Source organism: Ctenopharyngodon idella, chromosome 17, assembly GCF_019924925.1.
Source record: "Ctenopharyngodon idella isolate HZGC_01 chromosome 17, HZGC01, whole genome shotgun sequence".
Taxonomy (NCBI): Eukaryota; Metazoa; Chordata; class Actinopteri; order Cypriniformes; family Xenocyprididae; genus Ctenopharyngodon; species Ctenopharyngodon idella.
Window position 1 is genome coordinate 22,325,925 of NC_067236.1, and position 25,955 is coordinate 22,351,879.

General features: G+C 37.7%; 2 protein-coding genes across 14 annotated transcripts in view; both read left to right on the forward strand.

The window, feature by feature from the left end:
* Positions 1 to 14,534, forward strand: part of asxl2 (ASXL transcriptional regulator 2) — a 29,273-nt gene extending 14,739 nt beyond the window's left edge. For 2 of the 3 annotated variants that reach the window (XM_051867571.1, XM_051867572.1), the window contains 8 exons: positions 1,206 to 1,324; positions 1,439 to 1,556; positions 2,482 to 2,622; positions 2,702 to 2,862; positions 2,984 to 3,080; positions 4,235 to 4,340; positions 5,546 to 6,179; positions 7,650 to 14,534. In XM_051867571.1, the coding sequence (XP_051723531.1) occupies positions 1,206 to 1,324; positions 1,439 to 1,556; positions 2,482 to 2,622; positions 2,702 to 2,862; positions 2,984 to 3,080; positions 4,235 to 4,340; positions 5,546 to 6,179; positions 7,650 to 9,527 (3,254 nt within the window). In that variant the 3' untranslated portion in view covers positions 9,528 to 14,534. Of the gene's footprint in view, positions 1 to 1,205; positions 1,325 to 1,438; positions 1,557 to 2,481; positions 2,623 to 2,701; positions 2,863 to 2,983; positions 3,081 to 4,234; positions 4,341 to 5,390; positions 5,457 to 5,545; positions 6,180 to 7,649 lie in introns of those variants that run through there. The other variant, XM_051867573.1, reaches the window with a different exon arrangement.
* A 2,677-nt stretch (positions 14,535 to 17,211) lies between these two features.
* Positions 17,212 to 25,955, forward strand: part of dtnbb (dystrobrevin, beta b) — a 138,930-nt gene continuing 130,186 nt past the window's right edge. For 2 of the 11 annotated variants that reach the window (XM_051867494.1, XM_051867495.1), the window contains exons 1-3: positions 17,212 to 17,572; positions 21,408 to 21,460; positions 23,779 to 23,846. In XM_051867494.1, the coding sequence (XP_051723454.1) occupies positions 23,780 to 23,846 (67 nt within the window). In that variant the 5' untranslated portion in view covers positions 17,212 to 17,572; positions 21,408 to 21,460; position 23,779. The remainder of the gene's footprint in view (positions 17,573 to 21,407; positions 21,461 to 23,778; positions 23,847 to 25,955) is intronic. The other 9 variants (XM_051867501.1, XM_051867500.1, XM_051867490.1 and 6 more) reach the window with 6 other exon arrangements.

Genomic DNA, 25,955 nt, shown 5'->3' on the forward strand with positions numbered 1-25,955 from the left:
ATGAAGAAGAGGGCTCGTGCGTTCGGCTGAGTCTGAGAATGTATTTGCACCTCAGAATGCTTTTATGATGCAAGATTAATGTAAAAAAAACCCACTGCAAACACCCTTGTAATTCGTTTCAACCTTTTCAAACTTTATGAATGGTTTTTTTATTGAAGGTTCAAGTGGTGTGTGTAAGGAACTGTAAGGAAGCAGTGTACTGCTGTTTCTAAAGCACGCAGTGCCATCTGTTGTTAAACTAAGATCAGAATCGATTCGAGAGAGAATCATGATACATATGGAAAATATCAGAATCTATAAGATTCGCGATGCATTGATGTATTGTCCCAGCCCTATTTATTATATGATATGATTGATATCATATTTTTAAATATGATGGTTACATTATAAATATGGTGATTTTCTCTAAGGTGGACACCCAACTTAATATATGGTATTTACCATCTGAATCTAACCATGTCATGTCAACAAATGGAAAAGTCAACCAGCTGTTTATTCTCATGTTAAATATTGTGCCTACAGCAGGGGCGCTTTTTGCCCCAAATACCATACTTTTACATATTCTTCCATTATTGAAAAACTGTAATTAAACCTTTAATTACCTTGAACAAAACTGAAAATCAGTAAGACACTGGTCTCAAAATATATTCGATAATTTTAGCAATTCTCATTTGCTACTTAAATCTACAACATTTAAAAAAAAAAAAACATCAAATATTAGATGAAATTAGCACAGAATCAACTTTGCGCTGCTGCCCGTGATCTCGTCAAGGATCAACCGAATTTCTGCGTGCATCTTGAAAAGCGGATGTTTTGGAAAATGCTGCGGCAAGGTTTTGTGTCATCTAGTGGTTTAGGGGAAAATAAAATCAAAGGCGCCTTTTACCCCGGTGCGCCTTTAGCCCTGTTGTATCCTACTATTGGACCAGTACTCTGTTGCCACTACAGTGTAAAAGAATATAATTTCCAGTGTTTACTGCAAGTTAACAACTCAACTTATAATAGAAAAATATATTTTAAAAATTCAGACATTTTTAAAAGTAATTATGTTCTTATTTTGTATGATGTATTTGCAAACTTGTTGTGTATTTGTATTAAAATGACCTTGAAGGAGTGAAATTATGTTTGTGCATATGCCTGTTCGTTTGTGTTTGTGGTACAGATGTCCAAATATGCCCAATGTATTGCTTTCTAATCATTCTCAGTGCCAGCAAAACTGCAGTCTCAGCCGTCCTCCCCACAGTCTCGCTGTTCATCTCCATCAGTCTCCAGCAGCAAACTCATGTCCCCGTCACAGAAACACAGCAAGAAGGCCCTCAAACAGGTGCTGCCATTAACACGTCTTACTACTGTTTTATCTGTCTTTTTGGCAACACAGAAATAATCTTTATGTAAGCTGTGGGTTTATGGACATTCTCCTTTTTTCATTCATTTACAGGCACTGAAACAGCAGCAGCAGAGGAATCAACGGCGGCAATGTGGAATCCCCAACGCCTCAAGCCCACGGCTGCTCCTTAAAACTGTCAAAGACATGGCTCATGACTCCTCCAAATCCTGTATGTACACAGTATTTGATACTACAGTATTTTTACAGTTTCATTAGGCACCTTTTCATCACGTGACCAACACACAAATGTATCTAATATGATAAACAGCGCTGAATTACCCCACATACGCTTGACCAGAAGAAGCGTAAGCGGTCATCTGTGGCATAATAAAAGCTCCACTGCTCTCGAGCTGTGTGTCACGTGCTCATTAGCAATTTTCTCCGGCGGCCTTGTTTCAAGGCATCATCAAGCTACGCCTTTGTTTTGAATAAGCGACCTCTAGCGGCGAAAAATTACATATTGTGCCTTTAATTATTATAAAAAAAATCGTTTTGAATGAATGATTCAATAACTTCACTTGTTTTATTACTGGATGAATCAGTGTTTTTGAATGAATCTCTTGAATGAATGATTCAATGACAAATGCATTTTTTAACATTCATTTCTCGCCACCTACTGGTGTAACGAAGTAATCAATACAATCGTTATTTGAAGCGCCAAGTTCCTTTCAAAAGGTGTATCACCCTATTTTTTGATCGCTTTCATAGACATCAGTGTTTTTATCCGAAATATAAAATATTATCCCAATACTTAAATATGAGTATTTGTAACACAAAAATAACAATAATGTGTGGTTGAAAAGACTGTTTGTGAAGGTGTTTCATACGTATACATGACAACTGCTCTCTCTGGCTCGGCGGCAGCGCCAAAGCAGATCTGAATGTTCCGGTGCGATTTTATCAAAGGTTTAATAGGCACAGGTGAATCGATATCATTTAGAAATGACATTGTATCAGTTATTGAATCGAGATCGCAATCTTTTAACAATTAATCATGCAGCTCTAGATGTAAGAACTAAAAGCATGTTCTTCATGTTGCTGCATATTCATGTAAATACAAAACAAATATAAAACGGTATGTCTGTTTCCTGTAGCCTGGGAGCTGAAACAGACAGAGCGCTGCCCTGCCAGTCCACAGAACTCTACCTCCAGCTCGTCCTCCTCTGTCAAAGCAGATGCGTGCCATGCGACCGGTTCCCGAAAGGTGTCTCAGCGCTCCAGTCGGCTCAGTGCCAGTGAGTATCATCACAGGTTGATGTCGTTTGTGTCAGCGCATGAGATGCTGTAACTGATCCCACCGCTTTGGATTTTCAGGACAGCTGAGGCGTACCAAGTGTGAGATAGATGTTGAGACACCAGATTCCATCCTTGTCAACACCAACTTGCGAGCGCTGATCAACAAGCACACGTTCTCAATGTTGCCTACAGAGTGTCAACAGAAGCTTCTTAAGATGCTGCCAGAGGTTGACCAGCAGGTAGTGAGATGCAGACGAACCCTGCTGTGTTGAACATACAGTATGATTTTGTGGCTCATGAATCACTGATTGTTATTGATGATTCAGTTGTGGTGCTTAGTATGGTCACTCTTTGTTTCAGGCTAGTATGGATGGAGCATTGAAGGTGACCAGCTCTGCCCTGAACAATGAATTCTTCACATCAGCAGCCCAATCTTGGAAGGAGAGGTTGTCAGAGGGTCAGTTGTTGTCCTCAAATCATTTTGTTAATTTTACTGGCTGATATGTCATTGGTCCTGAAATGTTTTACTTCTCATCACACAGAAGCTAAAGTTTTTGGTCACAATTATAGAAATACCCTATTTGGAGGTATTCTTTTCACCCCTAGTTTATTTATTCAACTCCACAACCGAAAGCGTCCAGCAATTGAAGGGGTTAACGAGATAAAATAAGTACACAGCAAAAAAGTAGTTGTTTTTAGCGCAACTGTCTAAAGATTAATTTACTGTCAAAATTAATTTAAAATCGAGATGCATTTACTGGAGATTCAAAATGACAGAATATGAAGTCTTGTTTTCTATGAAACTGATCAAGATCAAACATCTGCCAACGGGCTCAGAAAAATCAACTTAATTCAAAAGGAAACTCATCAACAAATATCAATTCTTGTTTTAAGCATTAACTCGCTTCATTTTGTTATTCAAGACTTCATTTTACATTTGCATCACAAGTATCAAAGATGGTTCAATATTTGTATTGGAAAACAGGACAAAAATACTGAAGATATACATTTTTTTTGCAATGTATGCAACATTTAATGCAAAAATTTTATGAATTTAAGACTTTCCACTCTGATTTAAGATCTTTTTAAGGCTTTAATTTGTGTAAGGGTGAATTAAGACTTTTTAAGACCTGTAGAAACCCTTTAAGTAACTTGATCAGAAGATACAGTAAAAGTTATGTCCATATTCTAGTGATTGAGAACAGAGGTATTCAAGCTACTTTTTAAGTAATGGATATCTGTTAGAAGTTGTATTTTCAAACTCTGAAGTGTTGCTAATAGGGTGAATTCAGGGTGATTGTGACACTTTTTGCTATTGAGATGACTTGGAAAAAGTGTCCCAATCAACCTGAATTCACCCTACAACTCATTGTTTTCTCCCTAGACATTTACACTTTGAGAACATATTGATGTATTGTATTCCCTTCAGTTTATTCCTTAAATTTTCTTTATTTGGTCTTAAAAAGGTCTTGAAAAAGTCTTAAATTTACACTCATAAAACCTGCAGAAAACCTGTACTTAGTGCGTAGTTACAAAAAAACAAGTTACTTGGTTAATAAGCAGATTTATCTGCAATATTTGTATGTGGCTTATGCATAACTGTGTTTTCAGGTGAGTTTACCCCAGAGCTGAGACTGAGAATGCGACAAGAAATTGAGAAGGAAAAGAAGGTGGAACTTTGGAAAGAGCATTTCTTTGAGAGCTACTATGGTGAACAGTAAGTCAGCTACCACACCTTATGGAAATACTGAAAAAAGAAAATCAGAGAATGGTCTAGGTCAGGGGAACCTATTAAGTAATCGCTATGGACCATAGGTAGTTTGAAGGGTTTTACCAGCCGGAGTGAACTTTTCCAGAAAGTTTGCTTTGGCAAGTTGTTTCTAACTCCCAAAACAAACTCCAAACAAACTTTGTTTTGGCCTGATTTTGTTCGAAATGACGGCACATCAGTTAGTTCTTCAATTTTGCTTGAAGTATATTGCAGCCATTAAGCTGTTACTGAAATATTGCCACTCACTGAGTTATATGAGTGCCTTTGACATATATCGTGCACCGTAAAAAAATTCTGTGAAATTTACAGAAAAAAAACAGCAGCTGTGGTTGCCAGAAATTTACCATAAAAATATGGTAGCGACATTTTAGGTTTTCAGATTTAACTTTAAAAAAAATAATAATAAATATTGTTTAACTAATATAATGTTAATATATCAACCTATTGAAGTACTAATATATGATTTGTACCTTTTGTAATACACTGGCAACCACCAAAAACAGGTAGTGATGAGAGTCACATGATGAATCAAAGTTCATCACAAGCCGCTTTTCCACAAGCTGAGAAGGTAAATACTAATATAAAAGGTGCGCTGTATCATTCACACAAATACTAAACGCCATCATGGTAACACACAATGCAATAAACATTAATTTAACAACATTAGATGTAACATAAAACCCTAATGTACATAAATGATTAGAAAAAACTAAGAAACAGAGTTATTTCAAGAAAATACATCAAATGTGAAGTGTCACGCAGGGAATTCTGGGAATGTCAATTTATGTTTTTTCAACTGTAAATTATGCAATGACTTGTTCTTTTTCACTTCCAAAAACTGTAAATTTAACAGTATTTTACTGTGAAATTACATGAAATGTACTATTACAGTTATTCACCGTATATTATAAGGAAACTTACTGTTAACCAATTAACAGGTTTTTACCATAGCATTTTACAGTCTTTTACAGTTAAAATCATAATCATTTTTTACAGTGTGATCCCGGTCACGTAGTTCTATGCCTTAATTTGGCACCCAATCAACGTGAGGCCGAAAAATTGGTTAGTGGACCACTAGTTCAATGTATCATAGGTGATGTTTTGTTTTTGACATACTTTTTCCTAATCTTCTGTCTTTTCTTGCTTTTCAGCTCTGGACTGAGTATAGAGGAATCCAAAGAGCTGACAGAAGCCAGGGATATTCCTGAACCAGCTAAAAGCTCAGTCCAATCAGAAAAGCCAGAGATTGTCAAAGAGTCTCAGAAGATAAACCCAGTGACAGAGGTCATCCACATGGAGTTGAGATCCAGAGATGTCAAATCAACAATAACACATGCCTCACCTGAAGAGCCAGTCAAACCTCCTGCTTCAGAGCAATCACATTTATCCTTGGACACGAGGAAGGATACACAGGAAGAGTTGATTCCAGAGTCCTCTGTTCAAAAAGCAGAGGATCCCAAACCTGGCAGTGAGAAAGCACTGGAGAATGAGATCACATGTAAGACCCCAGCATCTTCTTTGGAAGAGGAAGTTACATGTTTGAAAGGAAAGGAGACAAAGACCACTAAAGAGGAAAGTCCCGTGGGTAAGGCTGGACCAATAACGGAGAGCAATAAGCCTGGATCTCCAATAATTGCTGTCACATCTGAGCCTCTGAAGAGAAAAATCTCTGCTGAACTGGATACAGAGCTCAGAACAGAGAAGAAGCCCCGTGTCTCTTCATCAGAATTGCCAATCACTGTGACAGCGAAAGAAAAAGTAGAACCGAGAGTACCTCCTCTCAAAGTAAGTTTTAGGTTTATTTCTTTTGAAGAAAAAAACAACAACTTAACCCCAAGTATTAAACTGCGGTGTGTTACTCTACACCCTGTTTACACCAGATGAGAGCCAATAAAACCCATTATAATCAGTAATACTGTCTGCACTGTGCAAGGCAAGGTGCAACATGATGAGTTACTGATAGCTTATGCAGTTAACAAGGGTCACGACCGGTGTATACTTAAGAGTTAAAGGGATAGGTCACCCAAAAATGAAAATTATCCCATGATTTACTCACCTCAAGCCATCCTAGGCGTCTTCTTTTAGACGAACACAATCGGAGTTATATTAAAATATCCCGGCTCTTCCAAGCTTTACAATGGTAGTGAGTGGGGGGGCGAGATTTTGAAGCCCAAAAAAATTCATCCATCCATCATAAAAGTAATCCATACGACTCCAGGGGGTTAATAAAGGCCTTCTGTAGCAAAGTGATGGGTTTTTGTAAGAAAAATATCCATATTTAAATCTTTATAAATTAAAATAACTAGCTTCCGGCAGACGGCCTACGCAAATCAAGTAACAATGGAAGAGTAACCCCTGACCTGAAGCATGATGTATTGACGAAAGCGGAAGTGCAGAGGATAGAGCAAAACAAAACACTGGTCACAAATTAGAGAAGAAGAGCTTGAGTTTGTTGCCCAGCCCTATTTGTTTGAACTGCAAGATACGTCTAATCTCACCTAAGCTTATGATACTCCTACATCCTACGTCATACATCACATCAGGGGTTACTCTTTTGGTGTAAGTCGACTTGCGCAGTATGTGTATGGTCATCTGCCGGAAGCTAATTATTTTAGTTTATAAAATTTTAAATATAATATATATATATATATATATATATATGTCTTACAAAAACCCATCGCTGTATGGATTACTTTTATGATGGACTTTTTTGGGCTTCAAAATCTCGAGCCCCATTCACTACCATCATAAAGCTGGAAAGATTCAGGGTATTTTTAATATAACTCCGATTGTGTTCATCTGAAAGAAGAGTCATATACACCTAGGATGGCTTGAGGGTGAGTAAATCATGGGATAATTTTCATTTTTGAGTGAACTATCCCTTTAATCGTCATTTGTGCTACTTACACGAATGACAACCTATATTGTGTGACTTGTTGAGGAGAGATTTGTTATCGATTTTCTAAGCAATCATACTTTAATACAGCCACCCAGAACACTCTTGCAAACACCTTGAAGTGCGCTAGCAACTATTGAAAACACTCCAGCAATCATAAGCTAAACTCTCTAGCTATTTCTAGCAATTATGCTAAATCGTGGTAGGGAGTTTTTCCATGTAAAGAACTTAAGAAAATGGAAAAAATCCTTTTTTTTTTTTTTTTTTTTTGCTGCTTTATATCCATTTTTTTGATAATAAATGTTAACTTTAGTGGAATTTTACCTCTCATAGTAACACTTAAACCTCTCTCTTTGCAGATTCCAGTGTCAAGAATTGTCTCTGCCCCTGCCTCTTTTGAGCAGGTATCTCCAAGGACTCCTGTTCCCTTGACACCCCCTAGCATTCGGCCTGGTCGCACCGGTGCACGCACTCTAGCTGACATCAAGGCAAAAGCCCAGTTAGCGCGTGCACAGCGTGCTGCTGCAGCAGCAGCCGGGTCATCCTCCTCAAGAGGAACCAGCTCAGTTGGAGGTACCTCAACACCCTCTCCAGCTCGATCCCTCTCAGAAGATTTTTCACCAGCAAGCAGCAGAAGTCAATCTGTGTCGCCTATAAAGCTAAGCTCTGGATCTCCAGCCCCTGAAGGCACAGTGACTCTCTCACAAACCTCTCCTTCCTCAGGTTTTACTGGACACACAGAATCTGGTTTTGTACTAGACTTCAGTGCAAGCCAGGGTTTTTTAAAAGAAAATCGCTCTTTGATGGGGTCGCAAACCACTCAGTGCATGCTAAACCCAACGGGCAAGGATCAACATAACCTCCTTAGTCCTGGAGGGACGCTAGCACCTTCCAGTCAGGCAGGAAGCGCAATTGCACAAAACCAGAGACCACAGCAGACACCTTTTTCAGGAGCGTTAGTGACCAAGCCTAGCTCTTCAATCCCAGCAAACAATCCTCTGGTCACCCAGCTTCTTCAAGGTAAAGAGGTTCCATTGGAAAAGATCCTCCCAAAGCCACTAGCCAAAGTGGAGGTTCAGTCTATGGCAATTTCTGCCAGAGATGAAGGTACCACCACTGATGGGTTGAAAAAAGATAACCCAACAAACCAAGAAGATGTTAGCAAATTTGGCAACCAAATTCCTTTTGGCTCATCTGTGATGCAAGTCAGAAGTATGGACAAGTTGGTCAATGTTGGCACTCAGGACCATATTCTCCATCCACTAAGGCACAAATGTGAGCAGAAGCACACCAATTCAAACTGTCAACCCTCTCAATTTCAATCCTGTCAGTTAGGTCACCTTGAGAGCAGCCTGGACCAGAGTGTCCATCTAGGAATCTTTGGACGGAAGAGATTATCTAAGCCAGCCATGACAGGACACTACCTCCTCAATGTCTCCACATACGGTAGAGTATCCGAGAGCAGCAAACGGCCGCACCTAGCTACTAATACAAGCTCTGCCCTTGCCAACCTGAAGAAAGAGAAAACTGAAGCAGAGGAGAGTGTAAAAGAGAAGACAGAATCACTTGCAGGGTCTCATACCACCTCTCAAGGACACCTGAATTTCCCAAAGGTCAAACTGGAACAGCAGGGATGTTTCATCAATAAACCAGATGATGGTTTGGCATCCCAAACCTGTTCTGATATAAAGTCTGAATCTCCATCACTGAGCTGTTTATCCAGCCAAGAAGAAGGCAGCACTTCTACTAGAACCAAAGAAACATGCTCAAGAAGCTCACAGCTTGATATGTGCAGCAGTATACAGGGTAAAACAGAGCGATATCAGTTAAGTGACTGCCACCAACGCACGTTTTTGTCTCAGAAAGCCCATAATGGACCTCAGTATGGTGGCACTATCAGCATGTCTGTCCCTCATGCACTGAACCACAGCATGGCTGACACTCCAACTTCTCCCACTGTGTCCTGCAGTGGTGATGGTGAAACAGCTGGTGGAGGGATGATGTCTTTTTCCGTCACCGTCACTGCCATACCTGCAGGTCACCTACTGGATCAGAGCAGTCAGGGTGAGACCTCACCTGAGCAAGCCTACATAGAAACCTCTGGGATGGAGGATGTCCAATCAAAGTGCTACTGTCGGCTGAAGGCCATGATTATGTGCAAGGGATGTGGCGCTTTCTGTCATGATGATTGCATTGGTCCATCCAAACTATGTGTCTCATGTTTGGTGGTACGATAATGACTGCGACTCGTTCATTCATTCAAAAAAAGCAATCACTGCAGTAAGGGTAACAGAAATGTTACAACAGTGACGCTCTTGCTGTGGTAACCTATTCATCTATCCATTGTCATTTGAGACGGGCTGTTGTGCTGTTATTCTTTGGCGGAAATTCACTAAGAATGAATTGCACCTGCTAATAGTGCTGCTTATTTGCACGTACATTCTGCTTTATTTTAGCAGCCGATTCAGGAAAGGAATTATGCAAATCAGGTAATGATGTAAACAAGGCCAGCTACAAGTTCTGTTCTTGTAAAGGGGGCTTTCGCACCGGAGGAACCTTCCTTTCATAGTTCCTAGAACTATTGGCAGTAGTACCTGGATTTTGCCGTGTTCGCACCGCAGGAACTAGGAACAATTTTAGTTCTAGGAACTCCTTTATTAGCTCCTACTTCAGCGTAGGGTCTAAACCAGCACTATAAGAACTACCAGTGATGTCATGACATGTCAAACACCAGCACCCAGCATTTTTAAAAAGCTGTGTAAACATAATTACTTCAGGAACATGGAAAACAGCGATAACGACATTTACCTGTTGTCTGCAGTGCTGTGTTCTTTTCTCCGCCTCAATGATATGTAATACTACAAGTTGTTATAGGAGATTTCGGGCCCTATTTTAACGATCTAAGCACATGGCGCAGGTGCACTTAGGGCATGTCCGAATCCACTTTTGCTAGTTTAACAATGGAAAAATTTGTTTGGTTGGCGCATGGTCCAAAAGGATTGTACCTAGTCTCTTAATGAGTCATGGGTGTGTTTTGGGCGTAACATGCAATAAACCAATCAGAGTGTCATCTCCCATTCCCTTTAAAAGCTAGTTGCGCTTGCACCATGGCGGATTGTTATTTACATGATGGAATATAGACACCCTCAACCTGACGAGTCAGTTTAAAAACATGTGTGTATTGTCACATTGATCAAATATTTAGCCAATTTCATTCATCATTACTGCAAATAGTTAATTCTGATACATGCAATGACTATCCATTATGACATGTAGACATTTTTATCTTTATGTACACAATAATTTTTACATTGTAATCCTTTTATTTTTAATATTTGGCATGTTGGGCATGTTTGTGTGCTGCTGCAAGAAGTGTGTGTAACAAGAAGAGTGTATGTGCGTTGTGCACCCGCCTATGGGCGCATATTACTAACGCGCCCTTTAAATAACAAAAAAACACTGAGCCATCAGGTTTTTGTTGGTCAATGGCGCAGTCATTTTCAGTTGCCTCAAAATAGCATCACGCCAACAATGCGCCTGAACACACCTCGTTTTCAGACCTGCACGCCCATGGGCGAACAGATGGGCGCGAGTGCATTTTCAATTTAAACAACGTGGGCGCTTGACATGAAAATGATAACTGCGTCGGGCTGAAACTAGCAAAAAACACTTGCGTCGCGCCTGGCGTCGCATTGTGCAGGGTGTCTGATAGGGCCCTGAGTCTCTCTGCCCTACTTTTTGCTCTTTCAGTCACATAAATTATGCGTTTACATTCCATCTCCGTTATCACGAAACCTACGACACACGACAAACGCAGCTTCTATCACTGCGTCCTTCTTCCACCAGTTTTTAATGTTTGTAAATACCGCGCTTAATGACGTCGCTGTCAGCCGCTTCAGAGTTCCTACTGCCGGTGCGAATGCAAGCAGAAATATGGCCCGGGGTGGGGGGTGGGGGTGGATTAGTTCTCTGGGAACTATCCTAGTGGCTAGTTCAGAAAACTATTCAGTGCGAAAGCCCCTTAAGTCAGTTCTGAGTGCTTAGTTGTGGAAAATACAGCAGACTACCGTGATATAGCAAGCTTTACTGGCACTGTACAGTATGGCTGCTCTACAGCAATCCAGACACCTGAATCCGCTCTTTAAAGTGCCGAAAATGCACTTGACTACACTGTATGTCTGGATATGTGCCATCATGCTTTTGTCTATCATTTGCAGTTTCAGTGCTTTAAGCGCCTGGTTAAACTGGATTGCGGGTGGCTGCTAGTGAAAAAGATGCAGGTTTTTCCGCTGCAAAAGTGAATTTGCTAGGGCTGGGACAATAGATCGGTTCATCTCGATTTGTGGATTGATTCCGAGATTTTTCCGAATGTATCGCGATTCTCTCTCAAATTGATTCTGAGCTTAGTTTTTAACAGCAGATGGCACTCTAGGCTAGTTTTTAACCGTACACTCAAATGCTCACGAAGAAGAGCGCTCGTGCTCGTGCGAGTCTGAGAATGTATTTGCACCTCAGAATGCTTTTATGACGCGAGATTAATGTAAAAAGCCCACTGTAAACACCCTTGTAATTCGCTTCAACCTTTTCAAACTTTATGAATGATTATTTTATAGAAGGTTCAAGTGATGTGTGTAAGGAATTGGAAGCAAGCAGAGTACGGCTGTTTCTAAAGCGTGCAGTGTCATCTGCTGTTAAAAACTAAGCTCAGAATCGATTCAAGACAGAATCGCGATGCATTCGGAAAATCACAGAATTGATCCAGAATCATTTCTCAATTACGATGCATCGATTTATTGTCCTAGCCCTGGAATTTGCCCCATTGTTTGTCTTTACAGCACAAACACAATTAGCATAGTAGAATATGAGGTATGTAAAATGTGCAATGCCGAGTAATACTTCCTCTCATTCGTTGAGCACCTTGCTTTAGACTCAAGACTAATAGTGGCAATATTTAAGGCTTGTTTCTTTTCTTTAATATTTTTGTAACAATTCTAGAAATGGAAATCAATATACTACTATTTTTGCAGATGTTAAAAATCACGATTCCCTCCCCCCCATCCTCTCACCCCTCAGATTTTGGATCTTTTACATATAATTCACATTAGTTTGCTGGATTAGAAACGTATAACATCAATATTTAGGCTTTGCTTATCCTGCAAAACTATTTGTTGGTTGGTTTTAGCCTTTGTGACTCAAGCAAAGAACCACACAACTGAAATAACAATTACTTTGCAGAATTACTGTGAATATGTAAACCTAATATATTAACCTGCCTTGTTACTAGGTTTATATGGTACTGTTAAAAGTTATTTATGGGATAGAAGGGAGTTTTGTCAAATACGTTAACAGGCTAGCACTTCTCTTGCATTGGTGGATTTTACTTAAGAGAACAGTGCAAGAACAGGTTTATACTGATAATGGCAATAATTTGTACATTTACAATATTTATAAAATAAAGAGCATTAGCCCCTTACATAATTTTCTTCAGAAAAAAAAAAAAAGGATTTATTAGGGTTGCACTTTTTTATGTTCAGAAAATGACTTTACCTTTGCTATACCTTCAAAAATGACTTGTAAGAATGAATAGAATTAAAGCACTTCTTAATCAAATAATCTATTATACCCTCTCAGGAGAAAAAAAAAACAAAAAAAAAAACAGGTCTTAATCATTTCAATAACCTGTGTCTAATCATTTGAGTTGTTTACGTCACACGAATGACATTGCCTCTAATTGGAATAGTAGATATTCCCAGTAACCTTAGGTTTTAGGGATAATGTAGAGTATCCACAGGAAAACTATACGAGCAATGAAGTTAAACACTCAGAAGGGAGATTATATGAAGATGTTTGTTTTGTTTTATATTGTAAATACTGACTTTCTTTGAGATGTACAAACATTTTCTACAAAGCATTCTTGAATCTTGCCTACACATATCCGATTGTCTGATTGGGTTTTTGTTTGAGAAATATTGTCCGACACAAATCATAATTTCAATCATATTGCAACATTAAATGCTGTGGCTCAATTTCTGTCCTGAAACAATTCTGCTAAACATAAATTTTGATACCAACAGTTCTATGTATGTTTAAAAAAATGTCTTGTTGCATCTTTGAATTAGTCTTTTTTTTTTTTTTTTTTATAAATCGTCTGCCTTCCAGGCAATAGAAGAGTAAAAGAATTTTAGATAAGATTTGCTTGGTAATATACCAAAGTCAATTTATGGTAACTAGATAATCAGTTTTTGTTTTTAATGTCTGTCTAGTTAAGCAAAGTAATATATTTTAAGTAATATATTTTAATAAAAAGAAGTCTATTTACAAATCATTTTACAAAACATTTAAGAAACAGGGTATTTACTATATCTTTATATTGGCTGTCCCATTTTGGTATACCTTTGTCTGAGGAGGTGTACAGACTTTTTACACATTTTTTTTGTACCAGGGCCCTTGTGATAGTCTGATCCCTTGTGTGGCTAGTTTTGCCTGCAATTAATTGATGTTCCCTCATAGTGGATTTTTAATTGACTAATAATATCTGTGACACTTACAGCTCACTTTGTTGAAGTCTAGCTTATTACAGAGAAAGAAAAAAAAAATCCATCAGGTTATACTGTAGTGTTTGTGTTGTATGAATAACATTTTACTAGCTTGGTGGTTGGGTTGTGCTGAATGTCTTTGGGTGTGAGATTGTTTTTCAGGCTTTCAATTTGTCAGTGGGTAAACTATCGCTTTCATTTACATGTACTATACATATGCAGCATTTAAACATACAAGAGACTCATAGAATATAACTGTGATACCTCCGTTATACTTTATATCAGGCCTTAGAACTGATTTGAATTTTAAAAACTGATATTTGGGTTCTTGAAAATGTTTTAATTTGTCAGAGCTGTAAACGAGCAGTTGTTGTTTATTTACTGCTTTCATTTCCTTTGATAGAGTTGCAACGCATGACTTGCCACCATCTCTGTCCTCAACCTTATATGCCTGTGACATTTTACAAAACACTTGGATTTTTAATTAACGAGTCTGCGGAACCCTGAAATGATACGACTCTTAGTGCAGGAGGTGTTGGTATTCCAGAACTTAGAGTGGCTTCCACAATGTGTGTTATGTGTGTTATGTTTTAAGTCAAATATTTTATGTAAAATAAAGGTGAATGTAATATAGTAATTGTAATCAGCACTTGTAAAGCAAAGTGTATTTTATCAAGAAACAATATGAATAAAATGCAGTAAAACAAATGCAGTGATGGGGTATTTTTGATGTAGGCCTAAATTAGTTGATTTTCCATACAGCACGGCTTTTATTGCTTTTACTACATAATTATTAAAGGCACACTGAAGTGCCTTGGAACGCATTATTCAATGTGTTGACGTAATTTCCACTGAAACAGGAAAACAGGGCGTGACATATTGAACAGCTCCTCCCCTTTTTTAAAGTAGCCAACAGCGTTTTGTTTATATCGCAGCTCTGCCAGAGCTGTTGACTTTTAATCTCTAAACGTTTCTTCTCCTAATCTCCTCTATATCGCTTTAAAATATTATTATGTGCAGAATTGAAATGTGTCCGATGCGTTTTTTGGTCTGCGCCGACTCGCGAATATGAATCCTCTCTGTGCTAATGTGTCTCTGGACCGGAGCAGACTGTGTGCGCTGCGATGGTTCGCAAGACGTTAAAGGCTGGTTTTTAATGCTAAAGGAAAGCATATTTACACTGTCTTAATAGTTCCCTACCCCTATATAGTGCACTATCTGCCATTCACCAAGTAGAAAATAGTAAATGTGTGAACAAGTGGCCGATTTCACCTGCAGCTTCAGCGTCTATTTATAATGAAGGGGCGGGACAGGGTTGCCAGTTTTCACAACAAAACTCGCCCAATTGTTACTCAAAACTAGTCCAAAAGTGTTTTGGGGGGTCCCCCGGTAAAAAACGTGTCCCGTAGGGTAAAATGTCCCTGTCTCCTCTCCACCAATAAGCTGGTGTGGGGTGGGCATTCTGGCACAATATGGCTGCCATTTCATCATCCAGGTGGATGCTGCACATTGGTGGTGGTTGAGGAGATTCCCCCTTCCATATGTAAAGCGCTTTGAGTACCCAGAAAAGCGCTATATAAATGTAAGGAATTATTATTATTAAAATCCATGTTTTTTGGTGGGGTTCCCCTGGTAAAATTAGCAATCCAGGGGCTAAATATCACGTTATGGGGTCGCTTATAGATAAGAGTAAGGCTAACATATTTATACTGAAAGCCAAAAAACTTTTTTTTGATTTCATGGTGACTTTAAAGTCCCCCTGTGGTGAAAATCAAGTTTTTATTGTTGTTTATATGTCTGTGGTGTTTTTAATTTGAGACAAACCATGTGCAAATTCAACACCATTGCTGAGTATTTTTCTCTTTAAAACTGCAGTTCACTGCAGTTCCCGCGGTTTGAAATTGCTGGTGTTTGTGACGTCACAAACTACCTTGTAACAAATCACATCAACGTGCCTGCGGGCTTTAGCATATCATTAACTGACTGCGCAAGGGAGTCTCAAAAGAAGGTTATCCTGGTATATTTTCTGTTGATATGAAAAATCGGGTAGATTTTGCAATATAGCAGATGTATGATGTATATTACGAAGTTATGATGAACTATATGTCTTTCTCCACTGACGTTCTCAGTTGTTCAAAGCGTTTCTAAGGATACTGATTGTTAGAAGGCAGCTGTCTAACTCGTGAATGTGAACATGGTTTGTGTAACATTAGCAACACATTATTAGCTGTTTGATAACATAGTCAAGCAAAAGGCTAATCATATTAATTACTGTTACGTGTCCGACGTTATAAAAAGCGATACCATTGTGCTGCGTTTACCTCAGTAAGTTGACCGAGTGGATCTCTGAGCTGGTGTGAGTGGAGGCGGGGCTAATTAGCATATTCATAGTCCGTGTATATTAAATGAGGCAAGGGTGTAGAGTTACATTCAAGCTACATTAAGGCATTAATAATTTTTTTTTCACAGGAAAAAAACGTTTAAATATGTAATTTTGGTGATCAAAGATGAGTTTTAAGGGATAAAATTATCGACTACAGGGGGACTTTAATAAAAAAAAAAAATATTCTCAATATTTTTAAAACATCATTTTAATTAGAAAATTAAGTGCCATGTACTATATAGGTAAATTATGGAACGTTGCTATGCAACAACAATAGCGATCAGCTGTTCGTGAAATAGCAGTGGTTTCGCTGGATTTTTAGCAATGGAACACTGAATTGACCAATCAGAAGTCAAGAATTGAACTATACCTTCAGCGTCATGACAGGTATGAAGGTGAGGCTGACTTGCCAAGTTTTTAATGGCATTCTCTGTATAAAGCTCCTAGCTCACTTATTATTTTCACCATCTCATGTTGTCTGGAGTTTTTTTTTTTTTTGTCTACTGACATTTCTTGGAAAGAGATTTTTGCAATGTTTCCTCAGCAAAAACACTAAATAAAAACAATCCAGCCTCGCTTTCATTCCCGTTAAAAAAATCAAAGATGGCGCTGCTGCTGTGAATGAGGTCTATAAACCCGGGCGAAAACATACAAAACTTCATAAAAACTGCATGTTATCAAAACATGACATCACACAAAAGCTTCAGACGGAGTTTAAAGATGTCAATAATAATTATGATTTGAACAATATGCTATTTTGGTGGAAAATATAGTATTATTTTTTTTGTAAATACAATTTTTATGCCTAGGTTAGAGGACTTTTATTCTGTTCTGTTTAGAACTATATTAAGGCCCTTTAGGTATATAAACATCTTCTTTATGTGTCTTTGACGTAGTCATAATAAGCATACAGGCAGTATATGAACAGCTGCTCAGCGTATTTGAGCGAGCACATTGCACAGCATTACATAAAACTAACGGTCGGCTAATGGCATTGTAATAATCGTGCACATGAAGAGCAATAGTGATGCTCAGTCATGGGAAAGGCAGGAGTGCTCTGCTGTCCTCTGCTGTTGGCTGATGCTCAGAGAAGCGCTCGCGCAGCCTGTACTGCAGTTCCTACAAGACCGAATCAAACGGAACGAACGGTAACCACGGCACAAATGTGACTATGGGGAAGCGCAGCGCTACGGAATTGCGTATTATTAGGTCGGTAGTTGTAAGTCTATATTAAAAAAAAGTGAAAAGAAAGAAAGCTATGATGAAGATGATGATGATACGCCAGGAATCGAGTGCGAGACCGTTGATCGCTCTCATCAGATGCTGATGATGGTCGCGCGACCTGCGTGATTTCCTCTCGCTGGTAAGATCATCCGCTAATGATGCTTTCACATACAGACAGGGCGCACAACCAAACGCGTCCTCGGAATATCATCTTGTGGATCTAAATGTGTTTATACACCATATAGCAGCTTATTTATTTAACATTCAAGATACATAGAGAGTTAAATAAATATAATATGGCCGTATGCCGACGTTGTCATTAAATCGCACTGGGGGTGTACTGCTATTTTAAATATAGGAGTGTTTGCACAGTGTGTATTTCCGATGGTTAATGAAAAATCCTCACGTTCAGTCACGTCAAAGCGCGAGTCATTAGGTGCGGTGTGTTACTTCTACCTTATACATTGGGCCTTATATTTACTCACTCAGTAGTAGCACTGCAAGATGCGATTAGACTAGCGAAACGAACGGAATGATTTGAAGCCAGAAGTCATAATGTCAGCAGTGCCTTTAACGGTCAGGAATGACATAATGCTTTCTAGTGGCGTTTTTGAACGAATCAGTGCCTTTGAGCGAATCTTTTAAGTGAACGAATCTTGCACTGACTCATATTATTTGGTTCACTGAAGTTTCTCCCCACTATAGTCACCATGAAATCAAAACGGACATTTCTTTTTTTTTATTTTTTTTATTAATGAAATATTGTAGTGTTAATTATAAATGATTTATCTGTCCATATCATTATTTATTTTTTTATTCACATTGCCCTCGTAATTGTTAATCAATAATAACTTTCCTTCCTCTCTTTTCTGGTGATGTGTTTACTGGCATGAGGGCGGGACAACCTGTCACTCACATGAGATCCCAGCAATAGTAAACCACAATGATTAATCAAATCCTGGAATAAATTTGTCTTGTTCAAGAAGCCATTGTGGTGAGAAATCGAGTCCCCCCAGGAATCGGGTCTTGTTTTAGTACCCCGAGTGGGTCAACGGACTTTTAATGGGTAGTTTTTTTAGCGCATGATTATAATTCCTGCAAAATCATGATTTATATAATTTAAAATGCGTTATAATGACCATTAATGTCTTTTAAATGACATGGTTCATATACTAGTATATACTGTAACTGAAGCTGTAGGTTGTGAAATCAAGCATTTCTCATTCTTACTATTTTTTTTTTTGTTAGCTTATGTACTAGCATAGCATACAACTACTTGATTAGCCTGCTAGCTTAGCTTATATTATAGTAGGTATGTTTTTTACTTCCAATATTATTCCCAATGTTTCAAATTAATGATGTTTTGTGTACTTAGCATGACAATTAATTTATTAAAAATGTATTATAGTATTATTATATATTAGGGCTGGGTAAAAAAATATCTATTTCTAGATTTTAATCGAGTCTAATTTTTATGAACCGATATCGATTTTTAAATCCCAAAAATCGACTAATCTAGTCTGTTTTCAGTTGATGAATGAACAGAACTTAACATCTTTGTTACTTTTGATATGAAGCAAAGTCTTAGATTTCAATTGACATCCATCTTATTATGAGATTCAAAAAATAAATACAGTTTTAGCGCTGTTTAATGTGGCGTGACAGATCGATCGCTATAGCGCCTCAGAGAAGCGGCAGCGTGAAGCGCATGTGAACATCCTCTCCTCCGCTTTAATACCAGTTACAGCGTGAAATAAACATCTGAAGGTATGTTAAAAGATACAGTACAACTTACCGAAATCCGTATCATGCCTCAATCTAATCTAATCAGTGTTTCAACCTTGAAAAGACGTCAATAAAACAGCTTGTAAACAATGTCACTTAACGTCACATTTACCTCAGAAAAACAGTGACCATAAACTCATTAGTCAGCTAGAAAAATGAACTCTAGAGAGCAGCATTCTGATAAATATATGCACCGTTATATAATGTATTATATAACGGTGCATATATTTTTTTATTATAATTTTTAATGTTCTTTAATATTTAATGCATGTTTGAATAAATAAGTTATGACCGCTACGGTTTAAATGTTTATATTTCAAAAAAACGAATTGGAGTAGACATATGATTATGTAATTCTAAACTTTATTTATTATAAAAAAAAACATCATTGAGTGTAATTTAAGTGTTTGTAAACAAGTTAATTTTAACCTTCAATATTATAGTAAAGTAGTACCAACTGACTCCCATGTGTAGTTTAGTGTATCTGATATACTACATCCAAAATAATCGATATCGAATCGAATCACAAGCATGTGAATAGAAATTGAATCGAATCGGGAAAATTGTGTCAATACCCAGCCCTATTATATACTATACCACATTGCTATTACTGTGTAAAATTAATATTAAATTACTTTTACAGAATATGTTGCAACAATCCTTATCCTTATAAATGAAATACAGTTTTAGGCATGGTTATGTTTCCAGTTTTATTATGCAATACATAGGCATTCATTTTATATTTCAAGCATGTTGTTTGTGCACTTAATGTAATAAATATCATACAACTGTGAAAAAGATTATAATTAGTCAAGAGCTACAGATGCTGACGTGGCATTAAATAAAACTATACCGTACTGTATAATTAGTCAAGACATCGCGATAACAACTTTTGATCAGGCATTACCGCCTGGGTCCTAAAGGAGACCCGATTCCTGGGGGGACTTAATTTCTCATGACACCGTTTTACTCAGATATAGCCCACATCACAAGACTATCGCAACTTCCGTTTCATGCCGCCTTTAATGACTGAGAGCCAATAGTATTCCACTATTGTCCTGTGAAAAACAATTAGGCCCCGTTTACACTAGTGCGTTTTCGTTTTAAAACACATAAGTTTTGCGTATACATTACACCGCCGTTTTCGAACCTCAAAAACGGAGACTTTCGAAAACGCTGCAGACCCCGTTTTAAAACGAAAACGCACTAGTGTAAACGGGGCTTAGGCTAATTACTAAACAAATACGTCAGTTCATCTGAACGAGCCGCTAGCTAAATTCATATAAATACATGATAGATAAAGATTTGGCAGAAATAGTAAGAGTAAATAAAAAAAATATATAAATATGCTATTCTGAATTTAGTCTGTTTTTAGTCTGAACAAGACTCACAACTGAACAGGACGAGACATTTTGTTATGAATCCTCTTGATCGTGGGTGAACTGAATGAATCACAAGATTTCAGTTTTGGGAAAATAAATCTGCATTTTGTAATTCTTAGAGAAACACTTATATTTAAACACTCTTTAGACACGTCACATGCACATTTTTTTTTTTAATTATAAAAAGTCTTGTTTACAGAAGGTTGTGAACTGTTGAGTGAATGATCACTCAAACAACTTGTAACCTGCAGAAATGATCACTGAATTAGTGAATAAATGAGATCAAATGTTCTTGGTGAGATGATTCAAAAGATTTGAGTCAGTTAAATTTTAAAAAACCCTTTCCACTGGAAAAAGCGAGTAAATGTCACTTGACAGCTGATGTAAGGCTTTATGTTGATGATGTAAGAACTACAATTACACAAGACTCTACACACACACAGTATAAACACAGTCATTAAGTTGTTCTTTATAGCAGCTCTTGTTTCTCACAGCAAATGCTAATCTATAATATAATAATGTTATCCTTTTTCACAGTCATTATAGTAAGAATTCTTCCTTCATTGCCTCTCTGCCTGTCACTAAAGTGGCTCCTTAGCGGCTCTTGTTTCATTAGCTCACAGGATGCAGCCTGTGCCGACTTTATTGTCATACATAATCAGCACTTGCATAGAGTAAGAGAACTCAAATGCCCTTTTGTGAACGGGGGATTTATTCCAGGGTTTATTTTGGTATTTGTGTGTGGGTTGGATTGGGGGGAGGGGTATTTCCCCAGATGTTAACATAAAAATGTTTTTCCTTATGTAGGAGCTTCTTGGTTCCTTTGCATCACCTTATCTAAGTCCCAGCCAACCTGACAGGTGAGTACTAGTGTTCAGAAGTTTCCATGGACTGCGTGTGTTTTCACCGTGATTTTGCCAAGTAAGACATGTTCCTGGATCAACATTCCTATCCAAAAATTTAGTCTAAAAAAAACTCAGTCCCTGACCCTAAACCTAACTTTACCCATAACTTATCCCTAAATCATAGGGGAATGATGGGTGAATAACACTGATGTATATATGATTGGTTGATTGGAATGTTGATGTTGATCCAAGAACATGTTGTACTTAGTGAAATCACATTCACTAAAGCGGGTCACATAAGAGAGTTCTGAAAGTCTATTTAGTGAAGGAATGTGTTATATAGATAGATAGATAGATAGATAGGTAGTAGGGGTGTTATGATATTCAAACTGGACAGAAAAACCGCGATACACCGCCCACGGTATGTACCGCGATACTCTCGTGGCGTACCGAACGCGCCCCGCCCAGCCCTGACCCACTGGATCTACGCGTAGTGATGCAAAGTCCAATTCATTTCCGCGAACCCGTTCTTTTCAGAAAGTTCGGCTCAATGAACCGGTTCAAAAAGCCGATTCATAGGTTCCTGACATCATCATGCTATCAGTGAAATGTTTAAATAAAATCATTTGTGTCAACGCATATTGAAACATTAAAATAAAAGTTATTTGTGTGAAAGCATATTGCCGATTATTGCCTTTCATTCACTTAATGGAGTTTGTGGATCGCAGATCCTTTATGTCGGATACGACTGACCAATATTGATTAGCCTACATCTTGGGTAAGATTCGCAACTACAACACACATAATTCAGGCACAAATGCAGATTTTCTACATGTCTAAAGTATAGAAAGAATAAACTCATTGATTTCACTTAACAACGTATAATAAACCATAGTAAAAATTTATTTACATCTCTCGACAAAAAGGTTTTTGCAGGTTTTAATAAAATGTTATTTATTAACAGTAGTCATAATAAGCATATTTCCAGTACGTGCCTCAGGCTTGCATGGTATCGTCAACTCACTCAGACTCCTCGGTAATCCTCGGCAAAACTCGACAGCTAGTTGAACCAGCTCAATCCGTTCTTTTTGAGTCGGACGTGTTACTTCGGCTTGTGCGTCTTGCGTCATCAACCCGGAACTAAAGTTCGATTCAGTTCGATTAGTGAACCGGCTCGACCGGTTACTTCCTGAGAACCGGTTTCAACCGGCTCAAAAGAACGATTCGTTCAAGAACCGAACATCACTAGCTACACAACCAATGCAGTATTGTAGCCTTACCACCATTAACAACCATTAATCGCAATAAGCTCCGCGTTTTGTTACTTTCGATAAGAAACAAACTGTCATCTTTCAAATTCTGTCCATTTTATCACGAAATTCAAACAAAAAATGCCGTTTTGACACTCTTTCATGTGTGCGTGACAGATCACTGTACAGGCGCCTCATAGCGCGGGGCGCGAGTGAACGCGATCATCTCTTCCTCTTTAATACTAGTTACAGAATAAACATGAATGAACATTCAAAGGTATGTTGAAAGATACAGTACAACTTACTGAAACGTATAACATGTCGTGTAATCGATCAAGCAGTGTTTTCAGGGCGGAAAGACGTCAATAAAACAGCTTGTAAACACTGTGTCATGTAGCATTTACCTCAGGCGAGTCCACAGCTTGTTAGTTCGTCAGAGAAATGAACTCTTTCGTTAAATATATGCACTATATTAGCCTATATATTTATTATATTTTACTTAACTTGTTAGTGATATCTTGATTATTTAATGTATGTTTAAATAAATCTGTCATGAAAGTGGCAGCCACTGTGTAAATGATTATATTTCAACAACGAACTGGAGTAAAAAATATAATTGTATAATTAGATTTAGAAGTTAATGCCTTATGTGCAGTTTGCATACAATTTGTTATTTGAGTGTTGATTATTATATATCTAAAAATAAATAGCAACTGAATTTAGGCTAATAGTTTGGGCTCTGAACCTTTAGTAATGTGCAAGTAAGGGCTCCCCATATAGTTTACAGCATTAGCAGAGATCATTTTTTTATCATTAAAAAACTTTTAATTATAATTAAATTCATTTAAAGACAGAGGCACAATTTGTTCAGTAAACTGTTTAATTAAAAAAAAAAAAAAAAGCAATTTTTTTCCTCTCTCTGCTGTTCCGAACCGAACTGTGACTTCAAAAACTGAGGTATGTACAGTCAGTTTACACCCCTAATAGATAGATACATAGATATATAGATAGATAGTGAGTTGCGTGTTTGTAATGAGGCCGTGGTTAAGCTGTGGTATTAAATGGACCTTCTGTGTTGTGCAGAATGATTGAAGAAGGAAGTAAAAGCAGCAAGTCCATGGTGGAGAAGAGACAGCTCTTCATGGAGATGAGTGAGTTGCTTTCAGAGTTAACAACATTTCCTGCACAACACAACGCACCACACACACACACACACAGAGGGCTTGTCGAATCCTATTCACCCTTCACTGCCACGGGGCAATAGACTGACACAAACTAGCGTCTCTGGTTGGAAGGCAAAACTGATTTTGAGAAAACACCAGAACCAGGTTGATGGACAAAGTAAAACTATGCAGTACAAATGTTACATAGCTGCTTTACTGTATATATTCACTAAGTATGAGAGTATTTTGTGCATATCATAGAATACACATTTCTGAAGGACTAGTTCTCCCAAAAATAAAATTCTGGCATTTAGTCGAACCACACCGGAGTTGGTTTGAAAGCGGACCGAGACCCAAGTGTGAACACTCCCTTACTCACCCTCGTTTAGTTTCAAAGCTGTATGACATTTTCTCTTCTGTGGAGCACAAAAGGTGGACAAATCATATGGACCACTTTAATGAAAGTTTTAAGGTGCAGTCACATTTACAGTTTCTCTGTTTTTATGAGTGAAATCCAGTCATTTCAATAGGAATCTGTGCGACCAATAGTTTTGTGTGAGGGCAAAAAAAGTTCCTCACGCAGATTTTGCTCATGCTTATTCACCAACAGAAAGCTTTGGAAACTTGTTTCCGGCATGAAATAAAAGATAAAAAAAGGTAATTGCGACTTTTTATCTCACAATTCTGAATTTTTTTTCTCGAAATTGCGAGTTTATATCTCACAATTCTGATTTTTTTTCTAAGAATTGTGAGAAATAAACTTAAATAATAAAGAAATAAAGAGTTATAAAGTCAGAAAGTCAGAATTGCGTGATTTTAAGTCAGAATTGCGTGATATAAAGTCAGAATTGGGAGATATAAAGTCAGAGTTATAGTCAGAATTGGGAGATATAAACACGCAATTGCGTGTTTTAATGTCCAGTTGTGAGGGGGGAAAAGACTGACTGTCTCAAATGCATGTTAAGAATTGCGAGATATAAACTCATTATTTCTTAGAAAAAATGTCAGAATTGAGAGTTTACATCTCGCAATTCTGACTTTATAACTAAGAAATTCTAAGAAAAAAGTCAGAATTGTGAAATGCAAACTCGCAATTGTGAGAAAAAAAAAAAGTCAGAATTGTGAGATAAAAAGTCGCAATTACATTTTTAAAAAAAATTTTTTATTTAGTGGCGGAAACAAGCTTCCATAGAAAGCTGTTTGGTTTCAAAGTGGTTTCTGTGTCATACATCGATACACTACTGACCATAGTCAATAGATCTTTTTTTAAGTTATATTTTTTGGGCTTTTTTATGCCTTTACTGGATAGGGCTCTCACACTGAATCGCAATCTTCCCAATTTTGAGATATACTATAAAGAATTTGGAACAATTTACTTGCACAATTTAAAACACAGTATTGCATTAAACAACCAGTTGTCAAAATAGTCATTAAACTCTGAGTTAAACTTTAAAACACTGCATAGTCCTCACTGTATGAATGAAATATATATATTGATTCTTATTAAAACTACTAAAGTTATTCAGTCGAGCAGTGAGTGATTTTATCTTCTGTTTAACATTAATGACACAGACAGCAGCAGGTAATTGCATTAGGCTTTAAGGACGAATATATGGCTTTAATATAACGTCACACATCCGATTTATTTCCCAACTGTTCATTCACTTAAAATACTCGCCAAGATGGACATTTTGACTTATTTTTGTGTATATTTGATCGTTTAGGTGTGCGCCTGAAACCCCAAGTATACTTTGCTCATCCATGTTCTGCTCAGTCTCACAGCTCGCACAAAGAAAGTGTGTGGGGATCAGTTTCTTTTGCAGTTTAATGTGCTTTTAATAACTAAAGCATGTCCTGCAGTAGACTGCATTTTACTTTACATGATTTGACTGATTTGGACATTAAGTTTAATCTTTTAAGGAGGGGCGAAAGCACAGCGCTTTAAAGGAAAGAAACGGCATGCGGCACAATGATCATTTTATCTTGATTATCGCGTTTTTATAATCGTTGGAAGCCAAATTTGATTCATTGCGCAGCCCTACTGCTGTTTTTCAAATGCGTCCATGCATAAAAGACACATGATGGAGACACATGATA